This window comes from Macrotis lagotis, chromosome 2, assembly GCF_037893015.1.
Source record: "Macrotis lagotis isolate mMagLag1 chromosome 2, bilby.v1.9.chrom.fasta, whole genome shotgun sequence".
In the NCBI taxonomy this organism is placed as follows: domain Eukaryota; kingdom Metazoa; phylum Chordata; class Mammalia; order Peramelemorphia; family Peramelidae; genus Macrotis; species Macrotis lagotis.
In genome coordinates, this window is record NC_133659.1 from 256220264 (window position 1) to 256240359 (window position 20096).

The following is a 20096-nucleotide window of genomic DNA, read 5'->3' on the forward strand; positions in this document are numbered from 1 at the left end:
CACAGTGGGACTAGAATCTATTTCAAGAGGACAAATATTAAATAGTTACATTTGTTTAGTTCTTTACAATTTACAAAACACTTTTATAATTCATCTGATTCTTTGAGCAGGGTTTAGTACCTTACAAATGAGGAAATGAACTCATAGGAGTAAGTAAAGGGTAAAACATAAATGGTAGAACATAAGGACCAGTCAGAGACTTCCAATTTAGAGACTAATGGTTTGTTCTTTTTATTTTCTTATGCAACACAAAAGAAAGAGCATGTGAAGATACTATTCATCTTCAACCAAATCTGAAACAGATTATTTTAAGAAAATAATCAAATGGGTTACTTACCCAGCATCAGAACTGTTCCCACAAAGTAAAGGATCTAGCATGCCAGGTATGGTGTAAAAATTTGCTAAAAAATTTGAAAAGACAGAAATGCATTAGATATATTTGGTTAAATATAGTTTAATTAGTTAAATAGTTAAGTAAAATATATTTAGCTAAATAAGTATTTTGTATTAAATAAGCAAAAAAAAAAAATTTGCCCCAAACATTTTCAGTGCATGTAAGTTTAACTCTTTCCTGATAACAATGAAATAATCATTTTCTTCTTGGAGTTTCCTGCTTATGATATGCACTTATTAGTCTTTGTGTGAAGATTCTCGATATCACAAAGCATTTCTCAAAGCACAACAAACTTTGGGTTCTGAAATATATTGACATACTATGTAAAAGACAGTTCATGGTACTTAGGGAAATACGCAATATATTCAGAATAAAGAGAGGTTAGAGAAATTTTTTTAACAATATAGAAAAACAAGTCTATTTTTCATATAGGAAAAACTGTGACAGATAAGAATTTCTGTAAATATATCTTGATCAATAATTTAACACAATATCCTTTTAGAATGAGGAATATCTCTAGAATTGACATTTTCTCTTGGAACCCTCATTCATATTATCTGATACAGTAGGGCTCTATTTGGGAATGTTGAAATTTATGTGTGTGCATACACATACATGCACATGTATGCACACACACACACACATATATATATATATATATATATACATGTGTAAATTCTTATCACCAGTACCCTCCTCCCATCAATATTCCTAATCTAGGTCACAGTTACAGCGAACCACAAACATATTTCTGAATTCAATTATTTTCTGTCTCTCCGTCTTTATTACCTACTTCCTCTTCATTGTTCTAGTACCAGGTATCTCCTATAATTACTAACCACAGCAGTATCTTGTTCTGGAAGAGGAGACATTCGTTTCCTAATGTTTCCTTTGGGTCTCCTTCCTATCACTTTTTTTATGTATATGCCACTCTAACTAGGCTTCCAAAAAGATGGGGACAAGGAAACAAGGAAACACACCTACTGGTGACAATCATTGTTCGAAGTGAATTATAATCATGATCTTATCTGATTTTCATAACAGCTCTGGGAGGTACTTGCTACTATTATCTTCAGGATACTAATGAGGAAACTGAAGCAAACAGAGGATAAGTGTCTTGCTCAAGCTTGAACAACAGCAAGTGTGCAAGGCTAGATTTGAAACCAACTACAGGCCTGCTGCTCTATTCACTGTGCTACTCAACTGCCTCCACCCACTTTTTCCTTTATTTATAAATCTGCTTTCTCAGTTCTCTTGAATACAGCACATCAAACAATTATCAATAGTACTGTCCTACTATTAACATGATCAAATAGCATTTTCAGTCTAAAGTCGAGTTAGAAGTGTGATTAATTAATTTTCTTACATGAATTCTTTCTGAATGAAAGTCTGTCTTAAGTGGCCACCCTTTCAGGGAGGAGCTATGAAGCTCTCCTCTCTGGGAAAACATTCTCAAAGCATGATTGTTCCTAAGGCACATTCTTTCCTTAGCTGTTGCATAATAAGGCACCTACCTTGCTCTGTGGTCATTGAAGACCCCTTGCTAATAAAATCTGTAACACCTATAACATAATCCTGTGATTCTAAAAATAGTAACTTACATTTAAATAGTTCTTTAAAGTTCATAAAAACTCTTTTTATTTTTAGATTTTTTTTTCAAGGCAATGGGATTAAGTGGCTTGCCCAAGGCCACACGGCTAGGTAATTATTAAGTGTCTGAGGTTGGATTTGAACCCAGGTACTCCTGACTCCAGGGCCAGTGCTCTATTCACTGCGCCACCTAGCCACCCCTCATAAAAACTCTTTATAAAAATTTTCCCAGGGCAGCTAGGTGGTGTAGTGGATAGAGCACTGGTCCAGGAGTCAGGAGGACCTGAGTTTAAATTCGACCTTGGACTGGATTACTTAGCTGTGTGACCTTGGGCAAGTCACTTAATCCCACTGCCTTGCCAAAAAAAAAACTTCCTAGCACTCCAGGGAGATGGGTAGAAAATGGATTAATTGCCATAGATGGCGTGTGTGTGTGTGTGTGTGTGTGTGTGTGTGTGTGTTTAGAGTTTAAAGAAAAAAGTCTTATTCTTCAAGGAAAAATGAAAGGCCTCATTCTTTGAATATTTTAAATTGGGGGGAAAACCAAAGGGGAAAAAAACCTGGTATAGTTTGAGTACTGTTTGGTTCTTAAGAAGATGAGTTGGATCACCTTTCCAGGTCAGTTCTGGATCACATTTCCAGGTCCATAGTCATGAATAGACTACTGAATAGGTATTCCTATAGCTTATCAAGGCTATCCTCTGGTGCTTGCTAATTAAGAGCAAAACAAAACATTTTATTGATGCTTTTGGTCTTTATATAAAAATAAAAATACAATATAAATACAATATAAAAATATAAAAATACAACCTCTTCAGATTGAATCCTCTTTTTCACAAAGTAAACAATTAAGTGAAAACACCTGATAGAAAATACAGCTGAATATATATACATACATACATACAATTCTGTCTCAGTTGTCTCCTGCTTCTTTGCTATGAGGAATCACGTATGTGATTTATTGGTTTTAAAATTTTACTTCTTTCTATTTTTTAAAATAATTTACACTGTTGTAGTCTGGTGCTCCCTTCTTAGATCATTCATACTCCAAGTCCAGTATAGATTTTCTGATTTATGTAAGCCAGGAAAAGACTGTCTCCTTCCTACAAAGAGGGGAATACCTACTCTTATTGTTGATATACTCTTCCCAGTCAAAACCTTTGGTGCCATTTTCAAGAAAACTCTCATTAAAATTGATGGGCCACACAACACACTTATTCCGCAGGTTGCCCATGAACAACTGTAGTCCAATCAAGGCAAAGACACTTAGGCAGAATACTGTTAAGATCATCACATCAGACAGCTTCTTGACTGACTGGATGAGGGCTCCTACAATGGTCTTCAGACCTGAGGAGAGAGAACAGTCAGAATTAGACTTACTGTCTGGCCGTCCCAGCCTCCCTACCTCCCTTTCAGTCTTCTCCTGTATTGAGTCTTTGTCTACCCTCATTTTGTATAGCATTAATGGAGACAAGAGTTTTTAATGCTTCAAAATATGGCATCACTATCAAACCCAGGAATATAAGCAAGAGAGGATGTTTTATTTCAAACTCAACAATATTGAAAATTTTTGTACAATGTCAATTATGAACAACATTTTTTTCCCTCTATTGCTCTTCAGTCTTTTCAGTTGTGTCCTACCCCATTTCGAGGTTTTCTTGGCAAACATACTGGAGTCATTGGTCATTTCCTTCTCCATCTCTTTTCTCTGATCAATGCTTATATCAAAGGTAAATCCAAATATAAAGAGAGAGGCAGAAATGAAACATTCCCTCTCTCTCCAACCTAGTTGGGGTCCAATATGAGAGGTGTCATAGCCATGGCCACCCTTAATCTTTCTAGTAAAGAATACTTGCTCTGAGTCAAAGGATTTGGTATTTAGATCTCATCCATGAGAGGTGAGAATGTTAAGCTTTCATTTTCATTTTCCCAGCCCTTCAGTTTCTCCATCTATAAAATGAAGGGATAAGACTAGATGGCCTCTGATGTCCTTTCCAGTTCTAGAGCTATGGTAGCCTTATTAGACTTATTAGAGAGGTTCTTTTCCTATTTTCCCCCTTACGGTTCAATTATCTTATCTATGAATGATTCTAGCTCTGCTTCTCCAGTCCTAACCTCTCTCCTAGACTAGAGTTGCATTATCAACTTCTTGGGAAAACATCTAGACCTGGATATGAAGACTCAGCAAAAGAGCCTGTACTGTTAAGACCCAAACTAAATTTATTATATTTTACCCCAATTCTCCATCATCCCAAATGATTAGTATCAAGGGCATCACCATCCTCCCAGACTTACAATCTCAATGTGATTTTTCATTCCTCATTTGTATCCACTTCAAACAACCAAACTATGTCTGAGTCTTGTTAATTCAGCATTCTCTACATACATCCCCTCTTTCCCTCCACTCAGGAAGACTCTCATTACCTTACTTCTATAATAACTGCAACAGTTTTCTGTTTGCTTTTCCTTACTGTCTCTACCCCATCTACCAAAGTCATCTTCCTGAAGCACAGGTGTGCTATGCCAGCTGCTTATCTCCCCCAAAACTCCAGTAGCTCCCTAGTAAATTCTGGATAAAAGATTAAGGTCTCCATTTGGTTTTGCTTTGGGGTGGTTTTTTTTTTTAAGGTTTTTGCAAGGCAACGGAGTTAAGTGGCTTGCCCAAGGCCACACAGGTAATTATTAAGTGTCTGAGGCTGGATTTGAACTCAGGTACTCCTGACTCCAGGGCCGGTGCTCTATACACTGAGCCACCTAGCCACCCCCTCCATTTGGCTTTTTAAAGAACATCTTTCACAACTTGAGCCTTTCCTACCTTTCCATTTTTCTTATACTTATTTTCCTTCAAAGACAATGTGATTCCATGACACTGGCCTTCTTTTTTTAATCTTTGTAAAGCAAAGGGATTAAGTGTCATGCCCAAGATCACACAGTAAAGTAATTTTTAAGTGTGTGTTTGAAGTCTGATTTGAACTCAGGTCCAAATTTGACTCCAGGACCAGTGCTCTATCCACTGTGCCACCTAGTTGCCCCAACTGGCCTTCTCCTCATTCCTGTCTCCATGTCTTTGTACTGGCTGCCCTCCTTGTTGGGAATGTTCTCCTTCATCTGTCTGGTCTAGTTCAAGTCTCATCTTTTATAAGAGACCTTTTGTAGTCTCCCTCCTTCATTGCTCCTTCATCCCAACTCTCTGACACTGCTACCATTTACACTAGATCAATTTAAATGGATATAGCTGTATATAAGTAGTCTCCCTTATTAGAATGTGATCGCCTTGGGGACAGGGAATGTGTTTTTGTATTTCTTTGATTCCCAGTTCTTAGAAGTTAACAAGTGTTTAAATACATGCTTATTTAGCAAAATATAAGTTTTCAACTTTCTTACATTTGGGCCCACTGTTAGATTTGAGAGGAGAAGGACCTCAGATAATCCAGTGCTCTAAAGGGCTATGTTGTACACAGACATGATTCTGAAGGGCAGATTAGCCCTATATTCTAGTACTGTGGAAATGTTGGGGCACACAGAAACTTTTGTTATTTATGAGAAAGCTCCATTGTTCTCCCATAAATAATAAGGTACAAACTAGAAAATGTCTCCCTAGAAAAATCCAATCGCAAATACTTTCCTCTGGAGCATTGCTTAGTTTAAACTAAGCAGTTGTCAAGTCATCAAAGGAGTAAGGAAAGCGAAAAGAGAGTTATCAGGGACTTGCCTAGAGATCTAAAAAATAAACCATTTCATTATGACTCCTACAGTCTGACTTCTTTTCTATGGACTGTGCTGGGAGAAATAACAGCAGTCTAATCTCAGTTCTGTTACTAATTAGTTACGTGACTTTGGTAAATTAACTTAACCTTATTGAGACAGTTAATTTAACTGCAAAATAGAAACAAAAAGGGGCTTCAGAGGGTTGTTTCTGGGATCAAATGAGATAACAGATGCAAAAATACATCAAAACAATTTTAAATATTATACAACTATAAGGAATTGGTTGTAATTATTCTGTCTGGTTCCAAATCCTGGCATCAGGAGTTTTAGGGTGAGAAAAGTTTGAAAACTCCCTTAAGTTATGTAACCCCTAACCCTCACCCTACTTATCCCAAGAAAGCTTGAAGATGGTAGACTGTGTCTCAGTTATACTTGTGTCTTCCCCAGTGTTTATCACAGTGTATTGTACATCAAGAGGCAGTTAATAAATCTTTACTCATTTAGTGAATTTTAGTAATCCCTTGATCAAATGACTAACAATCCAGTGTCCTATGAGGGTGAAAGGAGGATGATGACCTCCAACATTGCTCCAGGGGCAGCCATGTAAATGCCACTCCTGGTTCTTGGTAGGGGGTAGAGAAGTCCACAACATATTTCCCTATTTCCACAGAAGTCACTGAATCTGCCAGCAGGAGAGGGGTCAACTGCCCTTTTCCTGAACCTATCATGACAAATAAATAAATTAAAAAAAATAAAAATCACTTCTCAAGAGAAAAAAGTTGTTAAACTTGATTTAGAAAATACCAACAGAAGGAATAACAAGTGCTTCGTTAGGAACCCAGAATCCCTTTCAGATTCATGGGTTCAGACTAGAGAGACACATTTAAGTAAAATGTGAGGAAAATTGGAGTGCAATTTAAAGTCACATAAGAAAGCATTAAGCCCTCTGACTCTAGATCAAAGGACATTGGGATTATTCAATATAAGTTAACCCATCAATAACCATTTATTAAGTACCTACTATGTGCTACACATTATGCTATGCCCTAGGAAAACAAAGAAAATAATCTTTGCCTTCAAGAGTCCACAATTTTAAAAGAGGAAATATATAAAGAAGACAAAGTTAATCAAAGGAACTATTTGAATCTATGATATCTTTTCTTCATCTTCACCAAAGAAAGAACTGGGATTTACTGAAACTTCAGCATGAGGGATTGAGAAAGATTAAAAGTCTATAAAGGAAGGTATGGGACACAGTGGGTGGAAGCCATCAAATACAAGAGATTCTCCTTAATTTGGGAGGTTCTGTTTGAAGACGGGGGGCTAAACTATCTGACCTATAAAGGTATCTGAGCCCTAAGGCATGACATATGGTCTCTTGCTACAGATGGGAAGGTAGCAGTTATTAAGAGAATGAATACTGAAATGGTGGAAGCTCCTTTATGAGATGATCCTGAAGAACAGGAAAGACTTCATTCCAGTAGGCTGGGCTAAGACAGGTTTGAACTGGGTCATTAATTCAGTTCTAGATACTAAAGTTATCTGGCTATTCAGTGAACAAAAGCCAAAGGGAACGACTCATCTCAACTTTCAGTGTGGTGATAAAAAACAAAACAAAACAGAACACTGGAATAAGCTGCCAAAGGAAACCAACAAGTCTTTAACCCTAGAGCTTTTTATGAAGATAATGCTAACAGATGATCTTTCAAGATACCTCTATCTTGTGACTCTTATGAGCTATTTATTAGTATTAATAAAACAGTATAGTACCAAGGAAAAGTATATTGAATACCAATTACTCTGGGAAAAGAAATGTCATACTTTGATTAACTCCACTACTATTTTTCTAAAACTATACTAGAAAAAAGAGAACTAGAATGTCTTTGGGCAGAATCTTTTTGGGATTTCAGAAAATTCTAAAACTTACATTATTAGGATCATGCTCAACTATGAATGAAACCTAAAAGATAATGGTTTCAACTGATTTAATTTCCTTTCAGTGACTAGATATCTGTCATAATGGACCAAAAGATGAAAATGTGATGAACACTCATCATGTTCTCTTCTGAACCTGAAATGATCACTGGGGTAAGAGTGATTTTAGCTTTCAAATAATTTAAAATGAAAATAACACAGAAATTTTAAAGACAAAATAGTCCATCATGACCATGGTCTTTACAGTTATCTGCTGATAATCACAAATTCAATTCTTATTTATTCAAGAAAGGTCACTGTAACATGTTGTTTTTCTATTGATCCATAGACTACCCTCCAGTGCTGTTAGTTCCAGAGTTACCAACATGGTTTTTTACTGGAGGTTTTCCCTCCTACTCTGACCAATCCTACTCAGTCTCTTTTGCTGGTTCATCATTTGTTCCCACAATTTAAGAATGACTGTTCCCATTCTCTATCCTCCTTAAAGTTTAGCACTTGGCTTCCCTCTCTAAATCTTTCCTTTGATTTTATCTACTCCAGTGATTTCAGGGATCATTTTTATGCAAATCCAATAGGACTCAAACTGAATTCATCTTTTTCTCCAACTCTGTCCAATGTCTTATATTCCTTATTTCCTCATTTCAATAAACAGTCTGGAAACATCAGACTCAAACCTTGGAAACCTTGACTCTTTATCACACCAAGATCAGTTAAGGAAATAGGAAAGCTAAAATGGGAGAAAAGAAGACTTGAGGGTTACCATAATTTCTGCCAGAGAATTTGAGGGACTGTCATTTGAAAGAGGGAGTGGATTTATTTTGCTTTGACTTAGAAGACAAAACCAGAAGGGGCAGAAATTGCTATGGGGCAGATTTCAGCTCAGTGAAGGGGAAAATTTCTTAACAAAAGGAACTTTTCAGGGATGAAATATGCTGCCCCAGGTGGGAATTGTGCATCACAGATTGTCTTCAAGTCAAGGCTGGATGAACGCTTTTCAGGTGTTGCAGAAGAGACGCTTGTTTAGGAATGGATTAGAATTTGTGCTTAATCTGAGGAAATAACCCTCTGGAATCAAATTAATAGGATGTCAGAGCTGGAAGACATCTCAGAAAGAACCTTCCATTGATTCACCCCCTTTTTTGGGGAGAAGACTCTCAGAATTAATGTCTCTTTCCTCAATTCTAATCTTGCATGACCCACCACCTATTATACATTTCAAAATTTAACACATCCCAAACTGAACCAAGTATCTTATCCACTCTTCTTAATTTCCCTATTTCTTTTAAAGGCACCATCATCCTTTTAATTATTTGAGTTAGAAACTTCCATCATTCTTGACTTAACATTCATTTACCCCATCAAGAAGCCTAATCAACTGCCAAATCCTCTTGTTCCTCTCTCTGAACCTCATGACACATTTTTCCCCTTCTCTCTACTTCCATGGTTACTGCCCTGTTTCAGAAACTCATCCCTTCATTCAGGATATTGCAACAGCTTCAAACTATACTCTAACTATCCATACTCCAGAGTTGCCTAATGACCATTCCTAAAGCCCAGGCCCAAACATGTTATACTGCTGCCCCTGGGCTACCATCTTCTCTGGGATTTAAAACTGATTACACTTTGACTCTAGTCTACATTCCAGTCAACCTAGGTTACTTATTCCCCACATGTCCCATCTCTTACTTCTCTTATCTTTGCATGGGTTGTTTCCCATCCTTGGAAAGGACTCGCTCTTCTTCAGCTTTGTCTCTTAGAATCTCTTGCCTCCTTTAAGGTGCAGCTCTACAATCATTTCCTATATGAAGCCCTTCCCAATCACTCTGGGGGTTGGAAGGCCTCTTCCAGGCCTCAACTACTTTGTAAATATTTTGTATTCTCTAATCAAGATTTCCTTCCAGGAGAAAGATAACTCCCTGAAGGCAGGGATTGTTTCCTTTCTACTACTGAATCCCCAGCACCTAGAATGAACCTGGAGAATCAGTCCTCACAGAATGAATAAACAAATGACTATTCAATCAACTGCTCTAGATTCTACAAAGCAGAATGTTCCTATATCTTTATGTTTTGTCCTCTTTATTCATGTTGCTATCGCACCAATCCAGGGTTTCATTATCTCTTGCATGGATGTTAATAGCATCTGAACTGAATTCACTGCTTCAAGTTTCTCTGTCTCTAATCCTTCCTTTTTTCAGAGCTGCCAAAATAATGTTCCTGATACACAGGTCTCACTAAGTCATTCCCTTGCTCAAAAAATCTCCAGTAGTGCCTGTCAACTCCAGAATAAATTACAAAAACTTCAGCTTGGCATCAAAGGGCCAATCTGGCTTTGAAACCTTATTTCACAAGCCATACCATCCATTTTCTAAATTCAGCCAAACTGGACTCAGTTAGTTATTCCTTGATCTTGCTTTGTCCTGCCCTGCCTCTATAAATTTTTCAGTTTTCCCTGGTGTTAAGAGTTCTGGTTGCTAAAGTATCTCTTCTACTTCCAACTCTATCTCAGGCTCCATGTCCTTCATGACACGTCTCCTGATCTCTAATCTTAAAGTCATCTCATCAGCCTCATCTGCTACTGCTGCATTCTGTCTGGCTTGCTCCTTACCTTTACCATGTTCCACCTCATATCAGCTACTTACCTTGACTACAAGAGCACTTGCCTCACCTCTCAATTAGACTATAAGCTTCATGAGGACAGGGACTATGTTGTTTTTGAATCTCTATAACTTTGCTCATAGGAAAAAATGACTGTTTCATAAATTTAATCAAAGACTTCATTTAGAACGTCATTGTTTTGGATACATAAAGAAAATCTTTTATTTTTTCTCATGATGTATGATACAAAATGCTATACAGAACCAAGATACTGTCTGAGAAGTAACTGCCCTAAATACACCAGAATGCTCCTTCCAACAACACCCACACAGCAGAGTATGCAAGAAAAGTCTGCCTGTCACACAAATTGGACAGTAAGCACTTAGTTTTAAAACGCAAACACCAGGCAAGCAGAGAGATGTGATTGGGTAGGAGCAGCTCATGTCACATTTGGTGGTGATCAAGAAAGGATCACCTGCCACAGAGGAAAGCAGGGATGAAAGGAAGGAAGCCCAGAGTCCTGCCAACATCCTCTGCAACCCAAAACATACCTATTTCTCCTTCTCTCCCCCACTCAGGGATGATTAGTCATTTCAGGCAAATAAACAATGGCCAGGCCCACGGAATAAGTGGAAATACATCTCCTGGATAATCAAATTTAATACAAGAAAACTCATCTATCTCATCTATGCTGAACAAATTCATCTTTTATCAGAATGACAAAGCAATTTTAATCCAATGAGCAAGTTGGTGATGTTTCTGTCAAGAATATTTTAATATTTAACTGAAGGAGTCAGGTTTCACTAGGTTTTTTTTTTTGTTTTTTTTTTTTAGGTTTTTGCAAGGCAAATGGAGTTAAGTCCCTTGCCCAAGGCCACACAGCTAGGTAATTATTAAGTGTCTGAGGCCGGATTTGAACCTAGGTACTCCTGACTCCAGGGCCAGTGCTTTATCCACTGCGCCACCTTAGCTGCCCCTTCACTAGATTTTTTACTACAAAAATTTCAGGAAAAATCTTCTCTTTGTGAACATTGAGTTTCTAACCTTTGCTCTCAAATCTTCCTTACTACCAGAGATAAACAATGAATGGTATCTTTCTTCTATATACCCAGATTTCAAATTAGCAAACACAAAAGGTTAAAATGTAGTTGTTGGTAACTAAGTTGGAATAAGGCATTGAAGTAAAGTTCCTTCAAACAATGGCATGAGACTAGCCAACCCTCTAACAGAGGACCTTTCATAAGCAAAACGGTTGTGATTATTAGAACCCAAACTATTTCAAGATGAATTGAATGCTCTGGGTCTCAGAAAGAAGGATGCTATAATAAAGAAGCTGAGATTTGGGGATTCCTGTCAGGTCCTTGTAAGTTTTCCAATTGTATTGTCATGACTCTGGCCTTCCACATACGTTGTGACAGCTCTGGTGAAGGGTCATGAACAGAAGAGAACTAGGTTAAAGCAGGAGTCTATCTGAAGTAATTCAAGAAGTGAAAGGTTCTGTCCTTGAGGCAATAATTCTCCAGTGGAGCCAGTTGTGAAGCTGAAGTCAAAAGGACTTAAATTTCCTAACAGGTCAACTAATAACTGTGCTCTATCCAGATAAAGGAGATGAGCAATATAGCCCAACAGGAAGAGGAGGGTCCCATCCTGTGGGATGAATTAAGATGGAAAAATTAGAAATATGACCAGGGAGGGATAATGTTTCCATATGGATGGAAACAAACAATAAGTGCCCTGGCTTTCTCTAATCTGATGTTACAAGTCTCTGGAATTCAAAAAATGTGAATAATCATTCTAGTCCTTCCTATATTGTTAAAAAGTACTAAGGATGAAGTGGCAACTGTCAAAGGCTTTCACAACTGAAGGTCAAAGAAAGATATAAAACTCAAAATTATGTGGCCAAAAGTCAATTATGTAGCATCAGTAAAATATTTTAATGAACCCCCCAAAAGGTTTTCTTGTTTGCAGAAGTGACATAAATAAAGCAATTGTGTAATTGTGAAACTGTGTGTGTTTTGTGTGTGTGTGTATGTATGTATTTCTTTTAAATTCTCTTATTCTGTTTTTTTTGGCAAGGCAATGGGGTTAAGCGATTTGCCCAAGGTCACAAAGTTAGTGTCAAATGTCTAAGGCTGGATTTGAATTCAGATCCTCCTGCTTCCAGGGCCAGTCTCTCTCCACTATGCCACCTAACTGCCCCAACTGTGTATAGATTTTTTTTAGGTTTTTTTTTTTTGCAAGGTAAATGGGGTTAAGTGGCTTGCCCAAGGCCACACAGCTAGGTAATTATTAAGTGTCTGAGACTAGACTCCAGGGCCAGTGTTTTATTGACTGCGCCACCTAGCTGCCCCTATGGTTTTTTTTTTAATAAAAAAGTAAATGTAACATTTCATACTATGAATCCCAATCATATTATACAATGCTATTTCATGGTTCATATAAAAATGTGTGCTTATTGGTTGAGTTCACAATAAAAAAAATAAAATTTAACTACATAGGTAAATAAAATTTAACTACATAGGTAAACTACATAGGAATCAAAATAAGGGTATCAAAGGTGTTTCTGTAATCTTCCCATCTGGGTTAACCATGCAAATGTAGTTTTCTGGTTTTGTTCTAGAAAAGAAAGCTTCAGATCATAAAAACAAGAAGAAACCAGAGGTAGGTGCTATTTTTATTCCCATCTTATAATTGAGGAAATTGAAGCAAACGGAGAATAAGTGACTTGCTTAGGGTCCAACACAGTTAATAAATGTCTTAAACTAGATTTGAATTCAAGTCTTCCTGACTCCAGGACCAATGTTCTATCCACTGTATCATTAACATAAAGAATAACTCAATAGTTAAAAGGCAAGCATCTGGCTGTGGTGAGATGGGTCTACATAGGATTGATTTGAAATGAATTTAAAGTGATGATTAAATCTCAAATGTTCAAGCTTGTTGCCACAACAGGCAAATTTCTAATGACTTAGTAAGAGACCCTTCATTGAGAGTCTACCAGCCACCTTCACTTGATAGGCCATTTCATGCTACCAATTTTAACTAAAAATAATCAGGTCCCAAAAGGCACAGGTGACTTAATCAGATTCTAATCACCACCATCCTCCACTACAACTACCAGCTCTGTTGCCCCATTTCCAGTGCAGTTTGATCTTCTATGAAAGTACTGAAAGGAAAATGATAAGCGGGTTTCCCAGGTAAAAGTCAACCCAAGCAGGGCACTTGACTATTCTATGCTGCTTACCAACCTGCTTCTTGAACAGGTATAGATAACACAACTAATATTGAAGTTCTTCTAAAAGAATTGCTGACTACAACTAAAACTGACCCAACTTGGCATATCCAGAATGTCTTTTACACAATGCCCCCACCCCAAATTATAAAATCTTTTTCATTGAATCAGAATAATAGAAAAAATATAAATTCTACCTCATTTCCCCATCTTTATGGCTTAATTAAGGTACAAAACTGTCTTGAGACAGTAAATATAAAAGAAATGAGGTAAAATTGTTGATGGAATTTTCTCTGACTGCTCTATTCCCCTTATACCCCCAGTGGATTCCATCTTTTCCTCAGCAGTCTTTGCTCATTCTATCTTTGTACTATCCTTCAAACTCACCCTATCTTTCTTCTAGCTCTCTTTCCATTTGTACTGAAGTGAATCTACTAAAACTTACCTTGAGTTTTTTATATTACGTTTTTTACCTTTTTTAAGGGAATTTTTTTGTAAGTGAACCCTAAACACGTATGGTTATGACTATCAACCATATCTCTTATTTCAGTGAAATGAGCAATATTAAAATGAATGAAAAGTGTAAGGATTATTAAAATTAAGGTAGCATGGTTAAACATCTTCACCAACTCCAAGGTTCTAAAATTTGTCAACTAAACCAGATAATCTTTGTTAATCTCTTTGATTCAACAATTCTATTAATATAATAATAATAATAACATATGATCATGTGAATAGTCAATGAGCAAAGGCAACAATCAAAGCAATAATCAATAAGCAAAGCCACTGGAAACCCATCAGTTGTGAGCGATAGAATGATGGTTAATGTTAAAATAATCTAATTCCACAAGGATAGGAAGAAAATATCTTATTCCCAGAGAAGGGTTAGATTTAAAGCAATTTTGTAAATATTCTAAGATCTAAGGGCTTCTCAAGTGCATGCTTTTTTATTAAAAAAAATCATGTATAGCAGTAAAAATATTTATAAGGGCACCCTGGCAACACCCCCTTGGCCCTCCCCAATCAGCCTGGATGGTGCAATGGCTGCAAGGCTGGCAAGTAAAGTGAGAGAATGACACCTAAGATATACAGAGAAAGCCAAGTCAGAGACCTTCTCCTGGCAGTCATGCATATTGCCAAGCATTCTATCAAATGTGCAGGTGCCATCTCAGGATGCAGCAGATAGGAAAATGGAGAAGAAGGAAAAAATGGGACCAACAAAAAGAAAAAAAAGTTTATGTTTAAATATTCTCACCTGGAATTACAGAGATAGTTTTCAAAGCTCGGAGAACCCTGAATGTTCTCAGCGCTGAGACATTGCCCAGGTCCACAAATTCTGTCACATATCTGCAGTAAGGGAGGTCACACACAAAGACAAATGACAAATACACACACCAAAATAAAAAACAAAACAACAAGCACAACAAAACAAAAAATACAGAATGTCACAGCAGGGCCCTAACCCAACACCTAACACCAACCCCAGGCCACCTTACTTGGGACTACTAAAATAAGTTTTCAAAGCCCTCAGTACCCTGAAAAAGTGCAAAGCTGAAACACTGCCTAGGTTTACAAATTCTGTTATATACCTGCAGAATCAAACCAGAGCTGACTTGTAATGGTACCACTGGGTTAGGAATTGGGAGCAGGGAGAAAGAGGGACTGACACTAGGGTTTTATCTGTGGCATTCTTGGAAAAGAAAGAGTTTAAAATGTAAATATAAGTTAAGGCATATCAGAAAAGAAATGACCAGGAAAGGAAAAGTCCAGAAATAATTTTGGAACTTTGGAGGAACAGAAACAGCTAAATTACTGGAGCATTCTCCTGGCAACAGCCCTGTGATTTTCTTGATCAGAATTATTTTGTTTTCTGCTCTTTTCTTTCTAAAATGAATTTAAAAGGGAGATGGTAGGAAGAAGGGGCTGGATCTCTTGTGAACAACCATAGCAAAAGGGTGGCAAAATTCAAGTTGGCAAGACCTGCCAAAACAGGTCTAAAATATAAGTTCCAGAGTGGATAACAGTAAACCCATCTGCATGTTTGCAAACCCTTTGCACAGGGACTGGGGATGTGCCCACAGACAAATGAAAGCAATGTACAGGAAAACCCCAATCATGGTAGAAGGGTACATGCTCATTTGGTCACTCAGCTGGGCTTTATCTAAAAATTTTTATTTTAGCTTTAGTATTTGTAGAGCACTTTAAGGTTAGCAAAATGTTTTACAACTATTCTCATTTGATTCTCACAATAACTTTGAGGCAGGAGTGATTAATATCCTCATTTTATGGATGGGGATACTGAGGCAGTGTGACTTGTCTAGGGTCACACATAATCTAAAATTTGAATTCAGGTCTTCCTGATTCCAGACCCAGTGCTGCACCACCAGTTTCCTCAACACACATTGTCCATCTGTTAGGAAATGACAGCATGGCTAATTTGCATTGCTGAAAATGAGGGTAAAGATATCAATAAGAAATAAAAACCAATGTACATTTTCAACAGTGGAAATACATTAGTAATCTCAATACAACAGAAACAGCCCTCTGTAACCCTCTGTTCAATGAACCTCATTCATCACTTGCTTTTCTCATGTCACCGCAGGGGAAGATAACTAATCTACCCACAAGAGTAAAAAACTCAATGCCCCTTATATGCCACCCTTCTTTCCCACCTCCCTCCCAATAAACATCCCAGGAAAATTAACAGCTGGAAAGAAAAAATAAAATTCATTAGATATCTTCTACTGTCAGTTCAGTTTTTCAAGGAAATGAATTTTCAGTGATAAAGTAACACAATCACTAAGTGCATCAGTAATACGGGAATAAGGAGCAGCATTGATCTTGAACATGAAATCTTCTAAGACTCTAAATCATGGCTAAAATAATTAATCTCCTTCATTCTGTAGGCAACAACAGCAACAAAATTCCTCCTTCAGGATGTGATTGCTTTGAGATTTGTGGGTTAAGATCTTGCCTCTTTAAAAATCCCCAGCATCTCCTCCCAGGCTTCCTGGAAACATATATATCAAAACAGATTCAGGAAATTCAGCCTCACTCCCCCTTTCCAGGTCCCTCTACCCTCCTCCCCAACACCACTGATGTAAACTTTGGGTCTTCACCAAGGTCAGGAAGGAAGGAAAAGAAAATGAGTGGGGAGGCAGTGAGGAGTCTCCTTTGATCTGTCAAGAATTCGGGAGTATTCAGACCAGGTTCCATGTTCATTTGGGCAGAGCTACTGCATATGCATACATCCACAACCAATACATCCACAACATACATACACACACCCCAACCCAACATAATCATGCACAAGAGGTACAATCATTCCTAGAACAACAAAATAAACAAAAACTTACGCCATCATAATGACACTGAAATCTAACCAGTTCCATGGATCCCGTAAAAATGTAAAGCCGTCTATGCAGAAACCTCTGGCAATAATTTTCACAAGTGATTCAAATGTATAAATCCCCGTGAACGTATACCTGTCACAGAAACAAGTGAATTGAGGATATTTGTTTACTTAAACAGACAGAAAAAACCATAATTGGCCATTTCAGTTAACATTGTTCTATCTTAATCCCTCTGACCCCCAAAGGATGAAGGGGAGGATAAAAGAGTAATAACAGGCCAAAAGGAGAACTCTGAGAGTACAATGAAATGTTTGAACCAAGAGCTGGAGATATGCAAGGAAGAGCCTTCATGCTCTTTGAATCTAGCAGAGGCAGCAGACACCAAGGCTTCTTTGAACTTTAGGGTGGGGAGGGGAAGGAAATGGGCATCTAATTATAGGAAGGAATATTGGGGGAGACCCAGTATAATGGGTGGTAAAAACAAAGGAGGCTAGCAGGTCACAGGTAAGGACATGATTGGAGGTCGGAGTGAAGTTTGCTAGATTTTATTTCCTTTTAGTTTTTTTCCTTTAAGGAACTTAGAACATTGTGCAAATATCTTACTAATCATCAATAAAGAGATAAGTTATTTCTTGTCCTTGAAGGAGAAACTGAGATAGGTGACAAATAAAGAAATTAGTTACTTACTCCACATTCTTCGACCAGTCTGGAGGGTTACTAAAAGTCATGAATACACAGTTGGTCAAAATAGTGCACATAATGATCATGCTAAATACTGTAGAAAGCAGTCAAGGGAGAATACATAAAAGTGGCCATGTTCACACACACTCCCATAACACATCATGACATCAAATCATTCAAGAGGCTTCTATCAACCCTCAGTAGCTTGACTAAGGCAGTATAATTACAGATCACAAAGGAATGAAAATCACATCATAAATTCATTCCACACCTAATCAGGGTTTGAAATAGGGATGGGATGCCATTCCCTTCTTTAGAGCGGACCTTAAGTCATCTTGCTTCCTTTTAGTGGAATTACCACTTTCTTGGGCCCTTTACCCCACACTGGGTGGGAACTTTAGAAAAGTAAGAAAAAAATTCACTAACTGCCTTATATTGCAATAATTCAAACTGCTTTCCAAGACTGAATGACAAATCATTACTAAAATGGGCCAGCTCATCAATCTGCCCTTCCTACTGAAAGTATTCAGATTCAAAGGCTAAGGAAATCTGTATTCTTCACTATCCACTGACAATGAGTTGTTCACCCAGAGTAAGTGGTTATTTGGGAAGCTGAGCATGGGTAATTGTTTATATTTTTTTTTCCTGCCAATATACTTCACATGAAGAACTTTTAGTGTGAGTAAATAGCACAGTTCTAAGGTCTTGAAGGGTTGAATGGTGCCTGAAGAAGAAGCAGTGCCAAGGATCCCTCTAGCTCCCTAGTAGGGAAATACCTGCTAAAGCCCTATAATATCTGCAACATTAGTAAACGTTTTTAAAAATTTTATTTATTTAAGGCAATTGAGTTAAGTGATTTACCCAAGGTCCCTCAGCTAGGTAATTATTAGCTGCTGAGGTTGCATTTGAACTCAGGTCCTCCTGACTCCTGGGCCAGTGCTCTATTCATTACGCCACCTAGCTGCCCTCATTAGGAAACTTTTAAGACTGAGGAATACTGATGATTTTAGAAGCACCCAGGGCCACACAGGAGTATTAAATAACTTCAGTTGTCACATTAACCCATCTTATTCTTTTCTGGCCCAAGACTAGCAGGAAAAGACACTGTCGTTGAATTCTCTCTGATTTAAACTCAGGTTTAAAGTAACAAGATTGTTGCCAAGGGTATTCAAGCTGTTGTTTTAGCAGGCAGAGAAAATGGATATTTCCCATTTTGTACAAGCTGATTTTTTTTCCTGTTAATGGCTTTCTCTATTTTTTTTTTCCCTAAAAAATATCAAATGCATTTTCAACCTACTTCTCCCAGAAGGCATAACAAAAAATGAGGAGGTTGGTCTGGATGACCTTTAGGATTGCCCTCCCAACTCTATCTACCAGATCCTATGAAAATGCTATTTGGAACCAGAGATGAAAGAAAATCTTACACTTTGCTGCTTCTGCAGCTAGTGAGGGAGAATATGATGAATTCTTTCTCCCAGCATAAACTTTCCTAGGGCTTATCTCTCCGTTTTTGCTTTTGTGTTGTGATATTCAGTTGTTTTTGTGTTGTGATATTCAGTTTATGTCTGACTCTTTAACTCTATTTGAGATTTTCTTGGCAAAGATAATGAAGTGGCTCACCATTTCCTTCTCTATCTCATTTTACAGAGGAGGAAACTGAGGCAAACAGAATTAAGTTACTTGACCAGGGTCACACAACTAGTAAGTATCTGAGGTTACATTTGAACTAATAAAGATGAGTTTTCCTGACATCAGGCCTAGCACTCTGTCTACTATGTCACCTACCCTCAATATCAATCTAAAGACTGATTATTTTATTATTTCTTTTTTTAGGTTTTTTTTTTTTTTTTGCAAAGCAAACGGGGTTAAGTGGCTTGCCCAAGGCCACACAGCCTAGGTAATTATTAAGTGTCTGAGACTGGATTTGAACCCAGGTACTCCTGACTCCAGGGCCGGTACTTTATCCACTATGCCACCTAGCCGGCCTATTTTATTATTTCTACAGCTTATCTCCCAAAAAATTATTAAAAGAAAGAAATCCAGCAACTTCTGGTTTTTTTTTTTTAGGTTTTTACAAGGCAGATGGGGTTAAGTGGCTTACCCAAGGCCACACAGCTAGGTAATTATTAAGTGTCTGAGACCAGATTTGAATCCAGGTACTCCTGACTCCAGGGCTGGTGCTTTATCCACTGCACCACCTAGCCGCCCAAATATTTTATTTTTATTTTTTTTAGATTTTTCAAGGCAATGGGGTTAAGTGACTTGCCCAAGGCCACACAGCTAGGTAATTAAGTGTCTGAGGGCGGATTTGAACTCAGGTACTCCTGACTCCAAGGCCATTGTTCCATCCACTATGCCACCTAGCTGCCCCTCAACTTCTGGTTTTAATGGACTAAGCAGTCACTAATTCTCTCATCCCATCTTGTTGGAGACAAGATTAGTATCTTCTGAGTACCTGATGGGAAACCCTAGACAAATTTGTCAGTCTTAGTTAAACTGCTGCCAGTGATAATGACAATAAAAGTATAAAGTAACTATGTAATGTTTCTATTTTTTTTACTTAGGTTTTCATATTTGTATTTGATCTTTCTTTATTAATAATTTAAGA

The 20096-nt window shown here is 37.6% G+C and overlaps 1 protein-coding gene across 6 annotated transcripts in view; it reads right to left on the bottom strand.

Annotated features, from left to right (window-relative positions):
• The window catches only part of SCN8A (sodium voltage-gated channel alpha subunit 8), a 202133-nt gene that overhangs the window by 82061 nt on the left and 99976 nt on the right, over positions 1-20096 (bottom strand). For 5 of the 6 annotated variants that reach the window (XR_012476117.1, XM_074225893.1, XM_074225894.1 and 2 more), the window contains 5 exons: positions 17495-17583; positions 16811-16939; positions 14710-14801; positions 3110-3331; positions 338-401 (listed from right to left, as the gene is read on the bottom strand). Coding sequence is in view for 5 of the 6 variants with exons in the window: in XM_074225893.1 (XP_074081994.1) it covers positions 338-401; positions 3110-3331; positions 14710-14801; positions 16811-16939; positions 17495-17583 (596 nt within the window). In the remaining variant the exon portion in view is untranslated. The remainder of the gene's footprint in view (positions 1-337; positions 402-3109; positions 3332-14709; positions 14802-16810; positions 16940-17494; positions 17584-20096) is intronic. The other variant, XM_074225892.1, reaches the window with a different exon arrangement.